Genomic DNA, 25792 nt, shown 5'->3' with positions numbered 1-25792 from the left:
CTTAGGTAGGTTAGATCAAATGTTTTTTTATGCTTTAGACTATTGGAAGAACGCCAAAGCTGGCCACATTACACATATTGCCGTGGTTGCGAGCCAAGCGCATGTAGCCCTGCTCTCCCCAGCTACCCCAGGAGTTCTTGATCAGCCAAAAGTCTCGAGCGTAGCCTACGGCAAGCACGCAATGATTCACGTCTTGGCCACAGGAAGGATAGCTGAAGATGCCGCTACGATAGTGATGGAATTTACTAGCAACGACGCACACCGAAACCGGACCCCTTTCTGCGTGAGCCAATGCCTTCTCGCTGTGTGGCACTCTTTCCACCCCAGAGACCGTAGCGCCAATACCTGAGCGACGGTAGCGACAGTATCCATTGCGGGCCTTATACGGATATGCCGACTCAGTGTCAATACCACGGTTGTCCTTGACATACCTTAGCGCAGCTGCTGGCCAACCGCCTCGACAGCCGTGATTGTTGTACGGAACGGAGCAGTCTACTAAATTTTGTTCGGATAGCAAAATCATTTTCTTGGTCTTTATGAAATGTTGACTACAAGAGCGCCCGTAGCGGAAAATGCCCAACAGGAACCGCAGCTACCTTGATTCTTCACCGCTGAAACGGCGCCCTTGCGACGCCAGTCAACCTCTTCTGGTATTTCAATATGGCGGGGTAAATAGATCGAGTCGATGCTGGAGTCGAAATCGGTGGTGTTCATATTGGACAACATTATTTGCTTGAACTCCTCTGGCAGCATGTCTGAGAACTGGTTGATGCCCATCTCGTAGGTCTCCAAGCCCCTGGCATAGCGTGCGTTGTGCTTGTCGATGGTTTCCTTGTTGAGCTTAAAGATCTCCATGCGCAGGATCTCCTCGTCGATGTCCTCGTAGCTCTTCTCATGCTTCAACTTGAAGGCCTCAAAGTCGGCGGCAAGCGCATCCTCGTAGATGATTGCCTGACAGGAGGCCACGAGCAGAGCGATTAATACTATAACAACCGACTTCATCTTTAGCTTTGAATGTGGAACAATGATGCGAGCTTTGAAAGGTGTTCTTCTTTATATATCCCCAGTATGGCCCGCATATTTGTTATTTGTCCCTAATAGCAATTATTTTTGGACTACATATTGTGGTTGTGGTTAAACGATCAATCGACCTGCCATTTCAAGTAAATTGGAAATCAGTGTATAGTCACCATCGCTTATTCTGAGAAGGTGACACTTTATGCACGCATTACCGATTTCATAAAAAGATTCATTTTATTTACTGCTAAGTATAAGAGTATTTTTTGCATTAATGTAAAGTGCTTATTTTTTTTATTTTTTTTATTTTTATTTTTTTTATTTTATTTGTTAAAGCCATACGAGGTTTTTCGATAACCCCTTTGTGAGCTTCTTATCTGTTCATTCAGCCCTTTAGGGCGCGCCGGCAACTTACGTTGCTGTCGCAATTTACGAATATTTACAATTACAAATATTTACAACATAATAATAACACAATGATGGCAGCTATAGTCAACTCCTGTTGACCGTCATCCGGGGCGATCGGAGAATCAGGTCCCTTGGTTGTCTCCTTTTAAGCCTCCTAGGAGTTCTGTTTGTTATGAGCATTTTTGCTAGCCTGTTTTTGTGCCGCTCCAATCTGTCATTGTACCGGCTAGAGTGCTGATTTATCGCATCAAAGACAGTGGCGAGTTTCAGGTCTCTGTGCAGTATGGTGTTTCGAACAAACCACTCGCAGCCGGTAAGCAATCTCATGATTTTATTCTGGGTGGCCTGGATTCGATGAACTTGGCTATCACAAGCCAGTCCCCAGATTTGGCACCCATATTTCCATATTGGCGCAATGATCTGTTTATAAACTGTCACCTTGTTGGTGAGTGACAATTTACTGCGCGAGCAGAGAAGCCAAAAATGCTTCTTCACTGCCGCACGTAAGCGCATTGTAATCGCCGTTACGTGCTTGGAAAAGGTGAGCCTGCGATCCAGTATCACTCCAAGATATTTGGCATCATTCGCCTGTGGCACTGGGTTTCCCTCCAAGAGCACGGCTGGCGGCGTACTCCTCCTCAGCGTATAGCAAACATTGACGGATTTGCTTCCGTTGATGGCAATGTTCCATCGCCTTGCCCAGTCCGCAAATTTTATCGCAAAATCTTGGATGCCATCCGCTGCATCGTACTCACATCGGGACCTGTATGTGATGCATACGTCATCTGCGAAGGTGGCCAGCATTGATGCTCCATACAGGCTGCTATCAGGCTGTGGCATGTCATGGCTGTACAGGCAGTAAAGCAGAGGACCAAGGACACTACCCTGTGGTACACCAGCTGCCACATCGCGCTCAGTGGATATCGCCGTATGGAAGCGTACCGCAAATCGCCTTCCCTCAAGATACGACCTGAGCAGTCCAAAAAATGGCGCAGGGAGACTCCGTTTGATTTTCAACAGCATTCCGGTGTGCCACACTCGATCGAACGGCTCCCGGATGTCCAGATAGAGTGTGTTGCAATACTCCTTGTTGTCGTACGCCATTAGTATTTGGTCGACAACTCTATGCAGCTGCTCCACTGTGCTGTGACCAGCACGGAATCAAAAAGTGCTTATTGCATTAAAATTAAAACAAAAAATGTTTTGCATACATTGGGGCGCTTTTAATTTTTAAAACTTTTTATTATTTTATAAATTTTATTGCGGCTTTTGTGTTTAATTCTATATTATGCATTTTCAAATAAACCTTAGCTATTAGAGTGGCTATTTGCTTTTATTGCTGCTAAGTCTAGTCTTTTTATTTAAGTCTTTACTGAGATCCAATCTTTAATCTTCTGTTTATTATGTTGCTGGCTAAATTGGCTGGTTTGGATGGGCAGTTATTCTGTCTGCTTACCTTGTGCTGTGTCGGCCAATGAGTTCTGCAATGACATCTTAAGGTCAGTGTGCAGGGTTTCGTTTCTGTCGAACCATTCAGCTTTGATCCATTTCCTTAGTGCTTTGTCTTTAATGGTTTTCACTTAGTTGAGGGGTTACTATTGCAATGTATATTTGTCTGTTGCTGCGTAGTGACAATGGACTATTGCTTCTTAGCATCCAGTCAAGTTTTTTAAACTTTTAAACTTGCACTTCTTGTTTAATATTAATTATTAATGTTCTAAAAACATACAAATATTACAAACTGTTGCTATTCTTTTTGTATAAATTAGTATACATTATTTCCTACATATGTACATACATTTAGTTTTACAAATATTTTATATATAAACTTATATACAAATATGTATATTATTATTCAAAATGTATTATATTAAAAAAAAAATTAATATGATGAGAATTTAAAATGTAATATTTTTGTCTGATTAAATAATTAATAATACATAGATTAAACTAAAATATTACAAACATTTTCAAAATGTTTAAATAAATTAATTTCATAATATGTGATAACAAAGTAAAGAACACTAAATATATACATCCCATATTAAATGTTACACAACTAACTCAAATCTTACTTTCCCAGCATAATTAATCACGAGAACAAATCAAAGACAAAATTTCAGATAAGTTGCCATCAAGAATGTGTCACAAATCATTTGCCCCTCGAGTGTCAGGCCCCACCTTTTCGGTGGAGGAAAGTGGAAGTGATATTAGTGCAGTCGTAGATAAATAGAAAGCCACACAGAAATTGAAACAGTTGCTTGGAAAAATCAAAGACGAGAGGCAACCAATCTTATTTGCCCCCCAAAAACAACAGCCACTGATCCCTGAAAACCTGGCCTCGTGTAATACAATCCGTGCGTAACTGCAATTACTTAGTACGTTCCGTGAGTGTCTATGTATCTGTGTATCTATGCATCTCTGTATCTTTGCGTCTGACGGATGCAGGCGCAAGAGGTGAACAAACTCTGCTGCGCATGCGTCGCCTGTCTCTGTGGTTTCTCCTCCATGCTCCGTGCTCAACACCCTACCTATACGATATGAAATATTTGTGTCCATTTCCGTCCGTGCGACAGCTCCTGTTGCCGAGTTGAATGAACTTCGCACGAATCCTGACATCCACAGAGACTTGTTGCCACTGACTGACAGTGGGTACAGTTGCTGGGCTGTCTGAGAGCTGTGTGTTTCGTTATTTAAGTTTTATTTCTATTTTTTGTGGTGGAATTAAAGATTTGTTAATCAAAAATCAATTTCATTTTCTTTGCCTATGTCATTTGTATTGCTAGCCTAATCTCATTTATTCTATTAATACAAAGGGTTTTCGGGCTTTTAGCTATGCTTTATAATATTACAATTATATTAAGAGAGCTACACTTGGTATATAACTTTGAACTTATATTATTCCTATTTTACTGATTACTATATTTTTTTATAATTATCTAAAACTTAAAACTAGAAAACTTAACTAAAACATAAACTTGAAATATTTTCTGTTCTATACTTTGTACTATATAAATTAATTTGAAATTTTCACTTACAAGAACTATCACTTTTATACTTCTCTAAACAGATTTGTCAGCGAAAGGAAAACAGTGGGATTTGCATATTGCCGAGCTCCATAGAAATAGACAGACACAGCGTCTGCCGAGGTAAGAAATCTAACAGAGAAGTGACGGACCCGTGTCGACTGCACGTCCAATACGGCTGGAACTATTTTTAGACAGCTCTCGTCTTCGTCTTCGTCTTCGTGCTGATCTGCCTATCTTCCCTGGCCTCGTCTAGTTAGGAGCCGAGGGTCTCTTGTTGCCGAGGGCTGATGCTTGGGGCTGCACACAGTGGCGCAGCTCGAGCATCAATTCAATTGCATTCCAACGCGCGTTCGGTATAGAAAGAGAGAAAGAGATACGGCAGCCAATTCGAAACGGATATAGATATTGATATACGTATACGATTTCCAAAAATTAATGCTGTGCCTTGGATTATCAGTGAGTGTGATTTATACGAAATTTTACCATTAGTGATAAACAATTGTGCTCGGTTCCTAATAAAACAAACCAAAAAATATCCAAAGAGGATAACTCATATAAACATATAAATAAATTTAGTGTTAAAACTCATATAATAAATATCTTAATGCACAAACATAAAACAAATCGGCGAAGATTTTGGAATTTACTCTATTTCTAAAATTATTCAAAACGGAAAGGAATATATACATTTTTAGTTTAAATATATTTATAAAGGTATGTATGAAATTATTATTGGATTAAAAATTAATAATATTTAAAACATAAATTTTATATATTTAATATGAGCTATTTATTTTATAGAAATAATATTTTTATACCCTGAACCCATTGAAAATGGGAAATCAGGGTATAATGGTTTTGTTGAAATGTATGTAACAGGGAGAAGGAGGCGTGGCAGACCCCACAAAGTATATATATTCTTGATCAGGGTGACGAGCTGAGCTGATTTGGCCCTGTCCGTCTGTCTGTCCGTCTGTCCGTCTGTCCGTCCGTCCGTCTGTCCGTCTGTCCGTCTGTCCGTATGTATGAACGCGTCGATTTCAGAAGATATAAGAGCTAGAGACTTCAAATTTCTTTTAAAATGTCCGTAATTACAGCGCGCATATCAAGTTTATCATTAAAAATCGATAACTCATCCCGATCTTTTTTTATCGATAAAAAACCTTATCGAAAACCAGTTATAAAATTATATCTTCTACACCTTTATTGCTAGAGTCTCCAAATTTTTAATGTATGCTTATATGCAATTTATACAATTTCGGTTTTTGTTAAAATTTACCCCCCACCCTTAAATTCACCCCCTCACCCTCACTTTTGTAAAAAGCGTATTTCAAATACTAGAGACTTGTGCTTTGGCAATTACATGCATATTCATGTTATAATCATAATCTGAAAGTTTCATGAAGATCGTACATCAATAAAAAATGTTATTAAACAATTAAGTTCTCATAGTAAGCGCACACTGCAGCCCATGCGTGTTTATGCGTGGGTGCTTGTGTGTGTATGTGTTTGTGTATGTGTGTGTATGTGTGTGTGTGTATGCGTTTGTGTGAGTATGCGTGTGTGTTTGTGTATGTGTGTCTGTATGCGTGTGTGTGTATGTGTGCCTGTGTGTGCATACGTGCCTGTGTGTGTGTGTGTGTGCGTGTTTCTTGTGTAAGCTGAAAGACGCGAAAAATTATTGAAATATCTATTGCTCCAAGGGTTCAGGGGATCTCGTAGTCGAGCAGTCTCGACTAGAGCTTTCTTACTTGTTATTTATTTATTTTTATATATTTAAAGTATTCTTTTAATTTAATTTTATAAATATTTATTTTTGAGCTTCGAATACATTTAAATATAAAAACGAATATTAAAGGAACAAAATATTTAACAAATTTGTATTTATTATATGTAATTAAACACTTTTAAAATGGAGCATGAAAATATTTTTGAAACTTTTTGATAAAAATCAGAAACTGATTTAAAATAAATGGAATTGCATAAACGAGATTTTTTTTTTTTTAAATTACATAATAAGTAAAAAACAGAAAAATAAAATATGGGAAAGATTAAAAATTTAAAAAAAGTTATTACAAATTTTAAAAAATCATAGGTAGGTTTTAAAATTTTAGTTTAAATAAATAAATCTAAAACTAGATCAAATATAGATATTAAAAAAAGTATTTTCAATATATATGTATGTATTCAATTTAAATATTTAATAGTAGATCAATATACAGATATGTATATATTATAAGTATTTCTTATTTCAATTGAGTATTCTCTACATTGTCTATTGTATACCCTACATTGATTACTGTTACTTGCACTGCCTCTCTGCCCCTGGTAAATGAGTAATGCGAATGTAATTTGATGTCAGGGCTGGCTGACAGAATTAGCATGCCTCTTCCATGTTGCATCAAATGCTGCCAGCATACCAAATATAGCGCCAATGAGTGACCACATCCCAAAGCATTTAAGTGCCAATGTCTGGAACAAAAACAGCTTCAATTTAAATTGGAAAATACGACTGAAATATGTCGCCAGCAGCTCCCCTTTCTCCTCCTTTCCATTTCACTTTCCACAAAAGAAAAGAACAAACGACAAAAAAAAAAAAACAAGAAGGAGAAAAAAAAAAAAACAATAAAGAAAAACCTAAGGAAAAACGTAAACAACAAGCAAAAGAGTGAACGCAGCACAAGTTCAAGATTCTCTCACAGTTAGACTCGGGGATGGGGCGGACTCCCAGCAGCTAAAAGTAGAAACACACGACGAGACGACGCAATAAACTGAATGCCGAAAGTAGTTTAATGCAGTTTGCTGGGGATCCTTGACTTCTGCTGCTGCTGCTGCTGCTGTTCCCAACTGTTCCCCGATGCTATTTCCCGCTTTGGCGCACGACAACAACAATAACACGAACGGCAACAGCGACAACAACAACAGTGCCTTAGTTCCTCTGCCTATGAGCATTGCCGATCCAGCTCCCGTTCCCGAGCCGATAGTTTGCTTGATCTATTTTTGGCCTAGCCAAGCCCAGCATTGTTTTGTCGCCTCGAGTAATTTGTTTGTTGCGTTAGTTTTTCTGTGCAGCCTACACTGAAGAAAATAATCTATATAAATATAAAATAAAAATATGAAATATAGAGCCAACGAGACAAACAGCGACACGAATCAAAAGAAAGTAAGTCAGAGTTCTTAATAAGCTGAGTACATAGTTCATATATAGTTCGCATGATTTAATTTTTAGTAGATCGCTTTAAGTATTTAGTTTATGTAGTTTATTTTAGATAACATATGACAGTAATTCCTTAGACTCGCAGCAGATTTTGGGTTTATTAGAGCCTTAGTTTACAAAGCAGAAGCTGGTTCACTTGAAGTCGTTCATTTTAGATTCATTTCAAAGTCGCAAATGTCATTTGCACAATTTCCAACCAGTTCCAATTAGAATCAAATTTGCCATTTCATATCCAATTTTCAGCTTGAGCAAGTTTCAAAAAAGCTTTCAAGCTAGTTGGCAGCCCATAATTGCTAATTAGCAAATTATGCGTCTCCTTGTGCATAATTTTGCAATAAGAAGTTTACTTAGCCATTTGTACAGGTGTTTTAAGGCATACAATTGGGCGCGCAGTGTACATACATACATAAATATACATACATAACGGCAGCTGTTGGACGTGACAACAGAGCGACAGTGGCAAACAAACAAAGTGCCTGATCAATGGCAAACGCCATTGGCATCGATACTTTTCAATTGAACATCGATAACAAACATAAAGCGTGCGATAAACAGAAAAATGCAAAATTTCTTTGTTTATGGCAAACACAAAAAGCGATGCCAAGTGAAAATGCAACTGCAACTGCAGCGCGTGCGCTTTGTGATAGTTTTTCCCCATGGGCTCGCAAATTAAAAATAGTGAACATTAGATGAGCGAACACCAACAACAACAACAACAAGCAGAGCTACTTGAGCAGCGTCTGGAAATGTCAAGAGTGCGTCGACATTGCATGTTGACAGTGGAAATGCAACGGCAAACGTCAACGCTGACGCTAGCAGAACTATTACGAGTTCCATGTACCGTCAACAATAACAACAACAGCAACAACAAGAGCAGCAGCAGCAGCAGCAGCCGAGGCGCGCGCGCGTTCATCCTCCCTCCACTGCTAGGCAGACAGGCCGCACAGAATCGTTGCAGGGGGCAACCAAATGGAGTTGCCCATAAATGGGGGAAGTTGCGTGCGCATCTATCGTGAGTCCACTTCCGTCTCCCACCCCTCTCTCTCTCTCACTCACGCACTCACTTTGAGTGAGTGAGTGAGTGTATGTGTGTGTGTGTGTTTTGCCTGGCTACCAGGCGTGTGCGCTGCCAGATTTATGTTGAAACAATTTCACATTGCGCTGGCATTAAGATGCATTAAAGCCATAGGCTTATCATTTACAAGCTCGCACCTAAAGATACACAAAAGCGTAGGAAACTCACACATGGAGCTGAGCAAAGCTGAAGGAAAGGCAAACAGTGTGAGTGTCAGAAAGACAGAGAGAGAGAGAGAGCAGTCTAAAGAGTAGAGCAATAGTCAGAGCTAGAGCTCATTTCCGCTGGCGCTGCGCAGTTTAGCTGCCATTTTAGTGCATTTTTATGGGAAAGAGAGAGGGTATTCGAATGTTGACAAGAAATGTGTAACGCCTAGAGAGAATTAGACATGTTACATGTTACGTATGTATGTAGACTATAAGTTAAGGTATATAGACGGCTAAAATTATGAACAACAAACGAAAACTAGAGACTCTTAAGCTATATAAAATTAGGAATGAATAAATAGAAAACAAATAAAAAAAAAAAAAAAAAAAAAAAAAAACAAATTAAATTATTATTATTATTTTTGATTTGGTTTACATTTATTGCAACTATTATTGTAGTTTTAATATTTCAAAAATTATTATTATTATTTATATATATGTATATTATTTATAAAATATATACATATACATTAAGTGGAATATAATATAAAAAATAATAATTTGAATTTTAATTAAATAATTTAATTTTTACTATGTATAATTTATTTTTCTTAATTTTAATATTATTTATTTATTTATTTTTTGTTAATTATATTATTAATTATTTCCTATTTACTAAAATTTTTGTCGATCTAAAACGGTTTAAATTATATAGCATATATAGCAAACATTTATTGTACCTAAAAGTATAGTAAGAGTATTCAATCTTCAGTTGCTCGAGTTTTGCTTCCATTTCCTATTGTGGTTTAATGGCACATTTGGTCGATCGTAAAAGTCAAGTCCCCCAAATGGCGTCCAATTTCAATTTTCGTTTTAATGTGCAATAAGCGAGCTCTTTTTCAGTTGTTCATTTGGACTAATTGCACACGTTTTCCAATTTGCAGCTGACCCCATGTCAATGGCCACAATGCAGCTGCAGTCAATGGACGTGGCGGAGCTGAAGCTGGAAACGCCCCCGTTGCCCATACATCCACCGCCCAACATTCCTGTCAGCGGCATTGTCTATGGCTTTCGCACACGCCACTTGTCCTGCATCGAGGAGAATGACTCCGATTCTCTGCACGGCTCGTCCATACCGCGTGCCTATGATCTCATGCAGCAGGCAGATGAGACGTTTCAAAAGCTAAACGCTGGGAAAAACTACGCAACGGAGGAGGAGGAGGAGGACGAGGAGGGCGATGAAGATGAGGATGAGGCGCACACGGATGAGGATGACGATGCGCCGGACACCATTGCCATGATCGATGAGTCGCGCTTGTGTGATGCCGACTATCTGGACGAACTGATTGCTGAGGAGCAGCATGAGGCTGCAAACGCTCAGCTGGCCGACTCTGGCAATGCGGAGGAGGACTTCTGGCAGCCCAGGTTCAATCGCAACGACATCATGATGACCTCGTGCTATGGCACACTGAACAGCTCCTTTGGCAGTGAGCTGTCCACTCCAGCAGCCACGCCCAAGAAGGCGCCAGAGCCGCTGTATGCGACGCCCGAGAAACGTCGCAAAAACAATCGCAGCTTCGACTCCACCTGCGCCTCGCAGACCAGCTCCATTTATGGCGGCTCCATGAACTCCTCATTAGAGCTCAACTACATAATGAGCTCGGCGAGCACGTTGCGTGGCGCCTCCGTGCCGCCCATGGATCTATCCCTGCTATCGAACGATGGCATCAGCGCCCTCGACTGGGGCTCCGCCAGTGTGACATGCGTCTTGGACACTGGCCATGGCAATCCCGCCGAGGAGCTTGACGAGGAGACGGCAGCGAAGTGCCTCAGTGCAGCGGAGAGCGGTAAGTCAGAGCCTTGTATAGAATATTATAATATTGTACGAGAGGAGCATATTTCATGAGGTTGAATACATGTAAGAAAGACTTATATATACTAAATGGTATGCATATACAGAAGAATATTTATTTGATATAGAACACATTTTTGATAGTATAATAGAAATTCAATATATATACATATATGATATATTTAGATTATATACATTAATAACTGTGCCGACGGTCGTTGAAAATATTACCAACTGATAAATATATAACTATTTATTCTAATTTTAATGGATTTAACAAATATTTTTTAATTTAAAAATATAAAAAATATTTTTTTTATATGTATTTATTGGAGCAAGAAAAAAATCTAAAATGAAGACTAACCTAAGAGTTGAGCACTGGCAGCTTGAGCCTTTGGTTAAATATTTTTAAATACTTATGTATATAGCATAGGTATAATTTCGCATTTTAAAATTCAATACGATTTTTTATTTAGTTTTGTCGAAAGAGAGATGTTTTAATTATTAATTAAGCCTCCAAAAAATTAATTAAATTGCTTTTGATTTTAAATGAATCTTCAGTGTATATTGAATGCAATCATTTCATCAATATTCAAGCAATTAATGCGAATTACCTGCAAAATGACATTCTGATGAATTTATGCGCTTCTTTAGCCAAATGAATTTCACTTTAACCCACTTATTCAGCTTTCGTAAGCCAGTTGACGATTGTCAGGCAATCGATCAATTGCATCCGGACAGGTTAACCAGGTAGATCAACTGCAATCCATTTATAATCCTTCATTACCCGCTAAGCAAACAAAATGCACAAAGAGCTTTTAATGATCCGCTCGCTGATGGCAGACTCCTTTCAGTGCTCGGCATTAGAAAGGTGGCCCGCAAGGCGGTGGCTGACCCCCACAAAAACGAAGCCACATTCATTGCCACATCAAAAACCAACAAACGAAATGAACGACAGAGAGAGCCAGATGCCGTATGCGAGTGTGCGAGCGAGAGAGCTGCAGTGAAAGCCATCAGGCTGCCAGGCCAGGCAAACCATTTCACACAGATGTTTAACAGGCCAGTCAGGGTCATAAATCATCGACCAATATACATATATATATAAATATATATATAAATTTGAATATGCATATGTATATATTTGTATATATTTCTATATCCCTCGGGTGAAATTCGCTGACATTGACAGTTTCTAATAAGAAAATTGTTGGGATTTATGCCGCCCCGTTTGGGCAGCATCTCGCCTCCTCCACCCGCTCGCCCGCTCAACTTTAATTTAAAACTAATCAATAAAACGGCACAGAATGCAACAAAATCTATTCAACAAATTGCAAAATGATGCTGCAATGTGCAATGTCACAGTAATTTACGTGCCGACCACAAAAATGATGAAAATTTATGCAAAGGGTTAAGTGTCAGACTCGTCGAAGCGGCGCACAGTGGCACAAATTGTACAGTTGGCGGGCAAAAACAAAAATAATAATTTAATATAGAACAAACTGATTAAATGCCTTATTGTTAAAATAGTTCTCCAATTTTCATCTATTTATGTCGACTATTTAAAGTCAATACAAAAATTTATTCGAAAATATTTAAACAAAAAATTAATTTTTTTTTATATTAATTTGTTTCTTATTTTTATTTAAATTTTGTTTAACATCTCATTATATTTTGTATTTATTTTTTATTTTGTTATTTTGATTATAGCTTTGTTTTATTAATATTTAAAATATTTTCATTTTATGTAATTCTACTTATTTTCAATCCATTTACCAATGCTCTCTACTTTTATGATCAAAGATTTCATTTTTTGCCCACTGTGCAGTGTTTTTTCATTATATTTTTATTAAATTTATTATTTTGGTTTTTTTATATTAATTTTATTTAATTTTAATATATTTTTTCCTTCTATTCAAAATTTTGTTTTTCTTAAATTTTTGGTTTATTCAAAGTTACACGAATTTTTATTTAATTTAATTTAAATAAAATTCACAGCTACAGCCGGAGTGTAATTGTACTTTAAATCTATATTCCAATGCTTACTCTCAATCTTTTTGATTAAACATTTCAATTGAAGCCCACTGTGCAGTGTATTTTCATCCATATTCCACACTCTTTTTGCCTTGCCTCGCGTGCAAAAGTGAAAAGTCATGAATCATATATACATACATCATGTGCACAACGCACCTTTGCAAACTGAATAATAATGTTAATGATGATAATATTGATGATCATAATGATGATGATGATGGTGATAATATGGATTGTGTAGTGCAGTTTGCTAAGCTGTCCAGGCACCAGCGATCCATCCGACTCGCTAGACTCTGAAGCATAGAATTCGAGTGGCCATAAAGTTACATTGGTTATCGCTGAAGAACTTTTAAAAAACACTTGAGATAGCGCGCTGAGAACGTGCAGTGAGACCCAGAAGCAACACAGTACCCCAAGAGATACAGGTAGAACAAGTGAGAACCCTCCAGCCAGGCATAAGCGACTGCGCATTGCTCTCTTTTTGGAGAGTGAATCTGGTTGGGCAGTTGAATGGGGATTTGGTGAGCGAGATGAGTGCTAAGTGCAGAGTGGATTTTAAGAAATTTTATCGATTTTTAGACTGATTCTTGGGATAGAATTTCAGCATCCGTATCCATAATATTGACAGGAATTTGATTGTTGCCCAAATTACATTTCTAAAAATGATTTTTTATAAATACATTCTTTAAAGTGTTCTTAATATTAAATTTGGGAAAGTCTAAGCTGCAATCTATTTGTATTTTTTTATAAATCCCTATGACCCTATGTTCTCCCCATAACTGAGCAACCCGGTTTTATATTCTGCAGCTCTAATGCTATATAGTTATAGGAACTACTCAAAAGAGTTTACGCTAAGCCAATATACTCTTCTTTCCAATCCGCGAAATTAGTATAAGTAGACAGCTCGATGTAAAGTAAAAATATATTTGTTTTGCCAAAGCTCCTGGCAAAGAGTAATCTAGACATATATTTTGTACTCTTAATAATACCACTCTTAATAATAGCGTTTATATTCCATGCAATGCTCATATCAAATAAACTCAAAAACTCATTATGAACAAACCGAATATACTCGTTTTACGTATTCAGTGTACAGAGTACAACAAGACCTAAGTACACATCGCAAGCCATCAAAGAAAGAGATAGTTGAAGAGAAGCGAGAGGGATGCGAGAGGTATGTGCGAGGATCGAGAGGAGTCAGTGGCAGCAGCAGCAGCAGCAGTGGCAGCGGCAGCAGTTGGAGCTGGAGTTGGAGTGCTGGAGTGTCCGCTTGTTAGGTATTGCTTGTATCTACAAATAGACTCCGTCGAGCTGACGGCCACAAGACAAACTCAAACAAAAGACCAAACGGTAGTTGCCATGAATGGTCCGTCGCACCAAAAACCGGCTGACACAAGAGAGAAGGAGAGGGAGAGAGACGCAGACAGGGAGAGAGATGGAGAAAGAGAAGAAACAGAACCGAAAGAAAACTTTGCTTGCAACTTTGTTGTGGCAACAAGCAGCAAACATCGTCCAGTCGCATCTCTTGCCCCAGCGACTATTTATTAACATCAAGCGCTACAGCGAACACCCAATAACAACGTCTGTCCGCCTAGTTGAATGCATTTTGTGTGTTCAACGATTTCCCACAACTGATATATGCACATATATACCAATGTATATACATATATATTGATTGGCTCTTCCAATATTTATGACCTGCAAACTGTTGTAAACTTCGTTTTCTCAACTCTTCATTCTTGCATTGCTTTTTGGTTTTTAGCATAGATAAGCCGGAGATATATATTTAGTTGGATAGTTTGAATAGTTTTCTAAAATTAATGGTTTCACTTTTCATTGAGAACAGTAATTGAAAAGCTCCTTGGGAAGTGAATGTTGGCATAGACAAAAAGTAGAGAAATCAAAATAAATTATATAATATTAATTGTTTAAGCTTATATATAACATAATATAATAAAGCATTAGAGAATTGGGTGTCCAGAATCTAGATCATATTTTTTTATATAATAAATATATCATTCTCCAATCTAGTAATAGAAACTACGGAAATATACAATTCAATTACAATTACAATTCCAGTACACTAGATTGCAATATAATGAATCTAACATCATCTAATAGGATATAGCTATATTAATAATCTATAGACATGTTCAAATCGTCGACCACCCGCTGCCAATCGCGTAATACTCTGTCGCCGTTGGCATTTAGAAGAATCGACTATAATAGATCGTAGCACAATAGAACCAGGTAGTCGCTAAGTAGCCCAATCAGAACCCACACAGTGAAGCAAATGTAAAGCGCACAAATGAGGTAATTCCTTTGACACAATCTTGATTAATGAGGCAAGCTGTGTCAGACGGCGATTTGTAATACACAAACATGGGTTACATTCGACAATTTCGAAAGGGAAATCTATGCTAGAGCTCTATTTTTAGTAGCGTGATGCAAAAATCAATCAGTTTTGTTTTCTTTATAGTTGATAAGCGATTCTTTAAGTATGTGCAATTGAAAAAGTTCTGATTAGATTTTAAATGAATGATTTCACATCTTTGGAATGAAATCAAAAGTGATTAAATTTTACAAGAATATATACATACATATGTACATAAATCATGTACATATGTATATGAAGCATATGTATACGAAAAGCAGTTCAATGAACATTCGTTAAGTAGTTCTGGAACTTGTAGACTTTTTCTTCTAGTTGTTCCCAATTCAATTTCCCAGTGAAGCTTTCTTACCATTTTCTTCTCCGTGTTTTCCATTCTTCGTTAACCCTCGTCAAAAAAGATCTTCCGTGTTGCACCTAATGTAACCCTTATTACTGCTTCTTATCTGCATTTGAAAACCTGTGAGAAGTCAGCACGAGGCAAAGTCTTGATGCTTGCGTCATCAGCTCAGCGCCGTTGGCTGTGTCGCTACTTTGGGTACGCGTGATAAGCAGCAGCGCCTCAATCAGTCAAAACTCACAAAAATAAAAAATACAACAAATACAAATATAAATACAAATAAGAGCAACAAAAACAACAACGAAGCGTGAATGAATTTTTCCACACAAATTGAAAATGAAAATGAAATGTGCGATAGTCAACTGATAAGCGCACCAAACACGCTCTGAGCGCCGCATTTAGATCTTATATCAGCAGTGGAGAGTAAGAGCAACAGACAGAGAGGGAGAGATGGAGAGGGAGAGCGCGAGAGAGCCCACGCACCGAACGCCGCTCAGATCTGCCTTTTAGTTAACCGGTAAAGCATTTTGTGTAGACTTTCCATTGTAGAGTTGCGCTCTCAGCTGACTGGCTGACACCAGTGTTGCCGAAACTTTTTCAGTAAAAGTAGCAAAACCAAGGGCTGAAAGTAGCTAGAAGTAGCCAACTTTCTTCTAAAATAGCTGAAAAAGTAGCAAATAAGAAAACAGTGCTGTTTTTTTCATAAAAAGTCAACTTTATTAATTTAATTCCGATAATATCTCATCTATGACCACCAACTGGTAATTTTCACCATTGTCGCTTTTATAATTTGCTTTTTAAGGTAGTTGAGTGGAGCGCTATACTCATAGCAACATTTGCCATGTCGGCGCAATCCATATCTTTTGTATACATACAATCTTAATGAAACTTTCAAAACGTGATCATATAGTTAAAATGTGTATACATTCCAAAGCACAAGTCTCTAGTACTTGAAATGCGTTTTTTACAAAATGGCGGCGAAGAGGGTGTGGTATCCAAAATTATACCCTGATTTCCCATTTTCTGATTAATTGATAAGAAATGAATTTCGCATAACATATTAAAAAGTCTACCTATTCTTCAGTTGTAGTATTAATTCTACACAAAACTTAGTACATTTAAATCATTTACATTTAAAAAGTATCGAATCCAATTTTGTTATAAGTTCGTTTGTATTTTAGCTAAATGTAATATTTGAAAATAGCCAGATTTGTAGCTAATAGCTGTTTGAAAATTTGTGTAGCAATCGGCCTTAAAAAGTAGCCAGATCTAGCTACAAAATAGCTGATTCGGCAACACTGGCTGACACTTGTTTGGCTTTTCTGCTCAGTGCCTTCGTTCAGTCTTGAAACGCGTTTTAAAGCTCGTACGTCGCGTCATTCTTGTCAGCGCTTGCTTACAACTGCAGCGATCGCGTGTAGCGCGACATCATTTGGATACGGTTTCATTACGCGCCTCGTGTGTAAATTGTTTAACCGAAAATCGCAAAGTTGCAAAAATTAACAAAATCTATGTCGACTGCGTATACCGGTCGTATGTGTAACGAAATACCTGGAAGTTGTCTAAAATATATTCTTACTGTGTGTGCCTATCTATCGATAACTGTTTGCTTTGAAGTGCACTGGAAAAGAAACGTAAAACGATTTGTAAAATCCAAAATTTAATTCAATAAAAATACAAAGCTATAAAATAACTGCCATTTAAACAGTACATGGTAAAAAATTCAAAATTCCCATTATATTCAAGAAAAATTGCTTGAAATTTTGAAATAATTCCCCTTGCAACATCTTTATAAACGAAGACAACAAAAAAGTGGAAACGAAGAAAGATCGTGAGTCTGTAGAGAAGGCAAAATGTAACTTGGCCATAATCGATTGGCAACAACTGGAAAGGATACGTCAGGCTGCAACGAGCAGCTGCAACTGCCACACACATACATCTATATATATGTATATATATTTATATATATAGATGCCGATGCAGATATTCTGAATACATCAAACACACAGATACAGATGCATGAGGCAGCCTGCCATATAAAAGATACATGAGATGTTCCCACTAACCAACCGCTCTTCGAGTGGCAAAAACACCGACAAGAACGGCAACGGCAACGGCAACGGCAGCAACAACGGCACCATTGAAAGCATCGACAACGGCAAGGATAAAATAAATTTCCAAAATAATTGGAGCTGCAATAAAACAACCGGTCGACGCGCTGGAAGTGGGTATAGTTGCAGCTTTTTAGGTAAATTCTCATGGGTGTCATAAGAACAAATAACCGTTAAGTGTCAATGCGTTCATTTTGGCATACGTAATCATGGAAAATGGCGTCATTTTTGGTTTATTCTTTATTTATTTATTTTTGCTAAAGATTTTCGTTGAATTCGAGTTCTATTAAATTAGTTAAACATAAAATTTTTTATTAATTGCTGCATAATGTTAGGGCTAGTTAATTACTCATCATTAAAAATCGAAGCATGTAAAAAATCAAGAATTGAATAGTCAGCTATTTATTTAAGCGTTAATTATGAAAGGTATTTCACGCAGCGTTCGCCTACGTCTCTTCATACCATTGCTTTCCATTTGATCCCCGTCTTTGTTCCTCTTATTCTCTCACTCGCTTCTTTGTGATCATTGGCAACATTTCAATTTAGCAGCAGTTGCATTAAATTCCAATGCTTTGAACTCATTTACATGTCGCGTCGCAGAATAATCCAGTTCCCCTATACTTCTCTTATGTTTGTTGTTGTATTTTGGAGAGACAATGCAACTCTTTTGTCGCTGGAAGGGCTTGCAACGGGTCGGCAGGAAGTCTGTCTGTGTGTGCCATGAGAAATGCCATAAGAATTCCAAGCGCAGCAGCAGCGACGGCGGCGTCTTCAGCTGTGCTTTACGCTTGCGCAATTCGTGAAGCTTTTTTCTTTGCTTTTGCGCTCCTTTCGTTGCGCATGCCAAAGCTTCAATAGAAAGAGCGGTGAGGGGAAACTTGCAGAATGGAAAGAGTGGAGAGCATACGGCGCGCTGTCGGTGTGTGCTTTTATTTGTTTGCTGTGTAGAATTCCCAGAAATGTTTTATTTCAAAATTTGTTAACAAGCAGACACAAGCACTCTCGCAAACATACAAATACAGACATATCATATGCTGGTCTCCACATTTGAATTGTGTTCAGGAGCGGCAGAAGGAGAGTTAAATAGTGTATCAAGTGTTTGAACGTTTATATTGTTTATGTGCTGCGCTTTCAAGTTGAAGGTTAAAGTTGAGATTTAGCTAGCTTCTCTTCAATTGAGTTAGAAAATGAGCGTACAGATGTGTGGCTGTGTATCTTCCCATGTATGTGTGTGTGTGTGCGTGTTTGTTTGGTTCTTGAGAGTTTTGAATGTGCCTCGAGTGGCAACAGACAAATCCTTTGTGTCTTCGCATCTCAGGCCTTCAAAACTGAATGGCACAAAAGAAAAGAAGAATGAAAATATTTATTTGTATTTGTCGAATTGTTTATATAGAAATACAGCAACAGGTACTCAATTAAGCCACACAATGGCCAACATCGTATGCCAATCAACTAGGAGTACAATAAAAAAGCATAATGCAGTACAGTGATGGCTCGCAAATTAAAAAAAAAAAAACGCTGATTGTGGCTATATTAAAATTATTTTTAACAGCGAATTGGTATGAGACTGATCCGTCATAACAAGTCTAATTAAGATGACTAACACAACAACAAGTTGAATAAATTTAGTTTTGCGATTTCCATGCAGCTGTTTAAATATCGAGGTTGCCTCATTTAGAAAGGCAAAAGATCCACAAGGAAGAATATGAAGAAGAAGAATGCCATGAGTGTGGCAATGAGTTAAGTCTTGTTGCTATAACACACCCTCAGGGCTCATTAGGAGCAGTTGCCTGAGTGTGTGTGTGCGTGCGGGCATGTGTGAGTGTGAGTGAGATTTATTAGCAAACACTGGCGGCAAATTAGCTGGAAATGTGCAAGCGAGCGAGCGGGAGGTGGAAAGGAGTACGGGGTGAGGGAATCGGTTAGACTGGAGTGGACTGGAACGTGGCCCGTGGCTCTCTTGGATGGTTAATTGCGCGGCTGTGCTCAGCGGGTCGCCTGCCAAATGAGCGTTTAAAGTGTCGGCGATGTTAGATTGCAACATGCGGCAGCCGCTGCTGCTGCTGTTGTTGCTGCTGTTAGCTCAAATAGCATGCAAAATCCAAGCAAGTTGGCAGCCCTGCGCACGAAATGCGCTGCACAGTTAAAGCCGCTGCGCCATGGCAAATCGCATTCGATTTGTTGTTGCCAGCGCGCAGTCACATTTTGAATTATTTGACACTTTGCATGCGCTCATCTTCCAGGCGCTACCTCTCGCTCGCACTCAATCGTTCCTTGCCCCTCTCTCTCTTTCTGTATTTTCTTTCTTTCCTTGCAGTTTATTAACTCATTATTTTGAAATGAGCATCTCTGGCCGACGGCTAAAGCATGTTGCAAAAGTTTTTTTTTCTGCCTTGACAAGTTGTTACTCTCCTTGTCTCTCTTTTACACTCTCGCTCTATCTGCGTTTCTCTATATTTTTTGCACAACTTTCCTTGAGAGAATCGCACAATCTTTTGTAGTTGATTGAGTACCCGGCACTCTTTTTCTCATTAGTGAAATGAATATTTTTTCTCTCTTCACTTTTGCATGCTTTCGCAATTTCGAACATAAAGTTAATCACATTGCAGCTTGTCTTTTAATTAAGGCAATCAATAATATGTGAGTAATCCTTAATTGACGTCAACTACAAAATGAAGCTTCGCATGGACAAAACTTATGTACAACAAATTTTGAGTCATTTTTTATTGATCTTCTGCGAAAAAAAAAAAAAAAAAAATTCAGTTGGATTTTTGAGGTCATGGATTGATAATGGATCTATACTCTAGTATTATATATATTTTTATATTAAATATTTACCAATATTCTTCAAATCTGAAACATAATTGATTGCTTAATGCCTTTGCATATTATTAATGTTATTTCTAATCTACGAATAATAAATAAGGTATACATAATAAAGCCTACGTGGAAAATTACATATTTTTAAATTAAAATAGCCTTCGTACGGTATAAATGATAGGAAATTTTCGTTTTCATAGTGCTGGTCTGCTTTTATATACAGTTAGCAATTAATCTCCACCTTCTCCAATTGATTTCGACACGAAAATTTGATTTTTGCATTGAAATAAAATTTGTATTGTTGACCTCCAACAAAATTTGACTCGACTGCCGAAAACATTTGAAAAACACATACAATTTTTTTATTTTTTTTTTTTTTTTATTATTATTTGCACATTTGTTTGTTAAAATTGTTATTTTTGATTGCCAAATGGCAATAGTAGCCGCGTAACACTTTGTTGTAGTAAACGCGTCGGTCAAAGATAAAACAAAAGAGTTAGTAAAAAAAAAAAAAAAAAAAAAAAAAAAAAAAAAAAAAAACAATCAGCAGTTCATATCTCATATGTGTCTAAGTCAAGTTGTAGGCGTTGCTTGACGGTAGCCTCGACATTGTCAAGAGAGACATCAACAAGTTGACATGGAGAACTTGAGAAAATGTAAAATTGAATATAATATAATCCATACAAATACAACTACAAATATTTATAATAATTGACGCAGAGTTAAATTTAGCTTAGGAAAGAGCCTTTATGAAAATATTCTTATAATTTATGCCATGTTTTAAAGAATAATTAATAAAACAGATATAAAGGTAAATATTGAAACCAATCAAAGTCAATCGAATAAATAAACAAGAGATTGTTTCAGAAGGAATACAAATATGTAATTAGTCGGAAAAATCATTTTAGCATTTCAATTCGAGCTCAGATTTTCTCTGTTTAGTTTTTTTTTTTTGCCAGCTGAAAATCCTTAAATTAGTGTGAAATATTTGATGTAAGACAATTGCTATGGAAATTGGATTCTCAGGTAATCAATCCAACTTTTGTTTATCAAATCATTTTATGCCCATATCGATTTCATTAACTGATGTAAAGATCGTTTGTAATCAACATTAAAAAAATATTGACAAATTAACAAATACTTAAGCATCGCCAACTATTTAGTGGAGATATTTTATAACTAAACACTAATCATAATCTTTATTTAAAAGACATTCCTCAATAAGTTAGTCATACTTAAGAATTCCATCAACTTGGATAGAAATTTATAAAGAAATTTATTATTTAATCATTTCGATGACGTATTACTTATAATGTATGTTAGATCTTAACTAGTCAGTGATTAAATATTAAGCATAATATATAACTGATTAGTTTTTGTTCTTTAATAATAGACTCAAAAAGAATTTCCGAGAATTATCATTTGACACATTTCTTACCTGTCTTTTATCTACAATTATATGAAATTGTTAGTCAACTGTTTTTTTTTTTCATACATTTGGCACGCGAAAACTTTTGATAAGATAGCTAAACATATATATATATATATATATATATATATATATATATATATATATATATATATATATATATATATATATATATATATATATATTGTATGTAGCACATATCTATAAGAATTCCCGGGCTGTCGCGCCTTTTGACCGGCGCACCTGTCGCACCTGTATTTGATAAACTTTGTAGGCGGCGCCAGGCGTTCGTCGCTGTTTTTTCTTGTGGTTTTTTCGCTTCAATATTTGCCAATAATTAAAGCAAAATGAAGGTAATTGGCTTTGCTTGTTAACTCGGCTCGTATGCAAACATATCTTGCTATCGGAGTCGAGTTTGCTTTGTAGATTGTCGCGAAAAACAATTACAAATAGTTCGCCACAGTTGAGGAAGCGAATTACTTTGACTCTTTTTTTCGGTCTCCAAATACGAATTTGTGAATTTGCTTAAATAGCAAACACAAAAAAAAAGATGCCAAATGTTTGCCCAGCAATTTGTAGTTTTTATTTATGTGGACTTGTGTGTTTGTGTGTGTGTGTTTGAGTGTGCGGGGGAGCGGTAAGAAAGCGTGACTGTGGAGCATTTGAGCTCTAAAGATTTGTCCGACTTTGCATTTGAGGTTCGGCCATGGCTGTGGGTCAGCGAGATAGCCAGGGTCAGTACTGGGTCAGCAGTTGAGCAGCAACTTGAGTGTGTGTGTGCGTGCGTGTGAGAAAAAATATGTTTGATGGTTTGAGCAGTTGTCAAATGTATGTATATGTGTGTATGAGATAATAATGCTTAGTTTAAAAGTAGGTAGAACAAATTGTAAGCATGCTGAAAGTCATTTGGGAAAAAAAAGACAAAATAAAATAGAGAATGAGAGAGAGAGCGATAGAGAGGGAGAGAGAGTAAGAGAGAGGGAAAAAAAAGACAAAATAAAATAGAGAATGAGAGAGAGAGAGCGATAGAGAGGTAGAGAGAGTAAGAGAGAGAGAGAGAGAGAGAGTGACATACAAGAAGATAGATATTTAATTATTATTTAAAAAGATTTTTAAGTTGAAGCTAATTTTTCACTTCTTTCCCTAAATAGATATATATACATAGATATTTATTCCTATCAATGAAAAATACATAAACCAAGGGAGATATTTATAAACATATACATACATATATATGTATATCAAGCGTAATAGCAAGGGCGAAAGAATGATCAAGTTTTTGATACACAAACATTACTTAGTGAACTCGAAACCGCGTATCAATTTCTCTCTAGCATAAATGCCACCTTTCTATGTGATTTTAATCATTCCCTTGAGAGAAAAAGAGAGGAGGCATATTTAGTATTCAAGTCACAATAGCTATCTATCTAAATGATAAGTAGAATTAATTTGCTGTTACCTGAAGCCAGAGATTAATGCATTGTAAGACCCTTGCACTCTGCGCAGCAATTCAATCTTGACTCATATGTTAATGCATATTCTTTGTATATATTGACAGACATTTGTTAAATGACCTTTCTCTGGGCTGCTTATCTGTGACTAATTTCCACGGTAACTAGAAGGAAAGTCAAGTCTCGGCAATGAATTATTCATACGCTTACCTCGATGCGAACAACCATTGCATAATCCAGGCTAAAGCCTTGATTGCGCTCTTCGATATTCACTTAAAAGATCTTTTATTTGCGATTTGACATCAGGCAAACATTGGCAATTTTCGAACGTGGGTTGTTTGCTCAATAAAATGTTGAGGGTACTTCAACATTTATTCAAAATCTAATAAATAAAAAAGTTGTGCCACAAAAATAATAATTTCAAACTTCAGTTGTCATCAGCCTAAACGTTTCTCATTTAAATTTCCTAAAAAAAGTTTGCTAATGTATTTATGAATAATTTCATTCATTGAATCATTTTGTGTTTGATTTATTTCTTAAGGTGTTTTTTTTTTTTGCTGTGGCTGAAGATGATTTAATGGATTGTTTTTGTTTTTGTTCGTGCTTTAAGCTTAACTTTCACCTGAGTCGTTTAAGTGAAATTGTTGCCTAATGACTGAGCATTTCTTTTAATTAGAAGACTCATCATGCGAGAGTATTTACAATAAAAACATTTCCCAGTTCCCAGACAATGGGCGGAACCAACGTCCAAGTTTGTTGAACCTGTTCCCAGTTGACAAGGTGCGTGCCAAGGGGCAATGCACAGAGTTATAAAAAAAAGCATTGAGAATTATTATTCATAATGATTAAAATCTTATCCGACATTAAGCTTGACGAAATATAAAAGATTCAGGAGATTTTTTCCAGATCAAGATTTGAGATAAATTCTGTAAAATGTATATAAAAATTTCCTCAGAATCTTGGCGTAGGCTGTCAAAGACTGTGATTACAGTGAAAGAGGTTAAGGTTCGAAAAGTTGGACCTGCGAAAGAGTTACCTTAAGGAATTATCTGGAAGCTTTGATTTTGATTGCCTTTAGAATAATTCAAAGTTCTGTGACAATGGCAAAAAGACAACAGCTTTATTAATTTGTATTACAATTAACATTCACAGCCAGCTTTAGCGCTCCATGTGTCAAGTTCTAGGCCAACAGTTTGACAAGTGGTTTTTGCTTCTTCTTTTCTTTCCTTTTCTGCTGTTTGTTGTTCGCCGCCTCGAAAGCAAATACATGCGAAATGTCACTTGATAAATCCAATTGTTTGTATACATGTTTATATGTATATATGTATATAGGGCTGCCTTTATTTTGAGACTTGTGCAGAGTCATGGCGGACATGAATCACCTTCGGCTTGGGTTCAGCTTTTTGGGCAGTCCGTGCCACGGCGTTGCAAACTGCAGCGAATTAATTTATCAACATTTACCGCTACAATGTCAACGCTGCCACAGACTCCGACACGGCAGAGAGAAGTGCAGCATTAAAAGGCTATAAATTGTATACATATATATATAAATTGTGTATATACCAACGTATCCCAGTTGGGGCAGGCAAAGTTCCAAGAAGTTGCCAAGACGCGAGTCCAGAGTCGGGCAATTTGATCTGACCAAACAGTTTTGGTTTTGGTTTCTGTATTTTTCCGTGTGCTGAAGAAAAACTGCAGACCAAAGTTTGATTTATGCGTCGAGATGCTCAATGAGCGATATGATGCGACGGCACGGGACGAGACGAACTGAGCCACAGCCAGTAGAAGAAGAGGAAGAGAAATAACCCAACTAAACGGCACTACTCGAAAAAAAATAAATAAAATAACGCGCTATGTTAACGCCGCCTGCCCGGCGGACAAACGCTGCATAGACATAAATTATAAGCCATGGCTAAATAGGAAACTGTTAAGCAGCAGCAGCAGCAGCAACTAAGCACCATGGTAGTTTGTTTAAATGACTAAAATAAAATGTTAAAATGTTTTCATAAATAGTATTTATTTAGAAAATTTTAAAGAATACTTGGAGATAGTATTTTAAAATAATTTTTGATATATTTATATATATTATATTATAGATATTAGTTTAATTTAGGTTTGACAAAGTTAATTTTCTTTACAAGAAATATTTAAAAATGATTTGTGTTTTTTTGTTTACAAATAATAACCATATAAATTTTAGTATGTTATTATATGAATAAATTCACAGTTCAAAGCTCTAGCATAAATCTTCTCCATTCTCTTCAATTCAAGTTCTTGCTTAAAAACATATGTTCAACATATTTTTGAGATCTTACTAACGAGAAATAACTGTCTAATAAATATAAAATTACTTTGCCAATTTGCGAAAATTGATAGGCAGTCATAAAATTTTGTATATGGAATGAAACATATTTAACCCATTGTACATATAATAATCTCTTCCTACGGCTTCTGGCAGCTGCATTTAAGTTTTA

The 25792-nt window shown here is 36.8% G+C and overlaps 1 protein-coding gene and 1 pseudogene across 12 annotated transcripts in view; one reads left to right on the top strand and one right to left on the bottom strand.

Moving 5' to 3' along the window:
* Positions 1-8: 8 nt before the first annotated feature.
* LOC108612626 (cathepsin L-like peptidase pseudogene) lies at positions 9-1298 on the bottom strand (annotated as a pseudogene).
* Positions 1299-4781: 3483 nt separating this feature from the next.
* Positions 4782-25792, top strand: part of rols (zinc-RING finger and ankyrin repeat domain-containing protein rolling pebbles) — a 68047-nt gene continuing 47036 nt past the window's right edge. For 4 of the 12 annotated variants that reach the window (XM_089466384.1, XM_089466388.1, XM_018005521.2 and 1 more), the window contains exon 1: positions 16835-17755. In XM_089466384.1, coding sequence (XP_089322510.1) covers positions 17560-17755 — 196 coding nt within the window. In that variant the 5' untranslated portion in view covers positions 16835-17559. Of the gene's footprint in view, positions 5169-7599; positions 7618-8264; positions 8684-9836; positions 10740-16834; positions 17756-25792 lie in introns of those variants that run through there. The other 8 variants (XM_018005520.2, XM_089466383.1, XM_018005523.2 and 5 more) reach the window with 8 other exon arrangements.

The sequence above is a fragment of the Drosophila arizonae genome, chromosome 4, assembly GCF_054131065.1.
Source record: "Drosophila arizonae isolate 15081-1271.41 chromosome 4, UAZ_ARI_1.0, whole genome shotgun sequence".
NCBI lineage: Eukaryota > Metazoa > Arthropoda > Insecta > Diptera > Drosophilidae > Drosophila > Drosophila arizonae.
The sequence above is the reverse complement of the archived record's forward strand: the minus strand, read 5'-3'. Positions and strand labels throughout refer to the sequence as shown.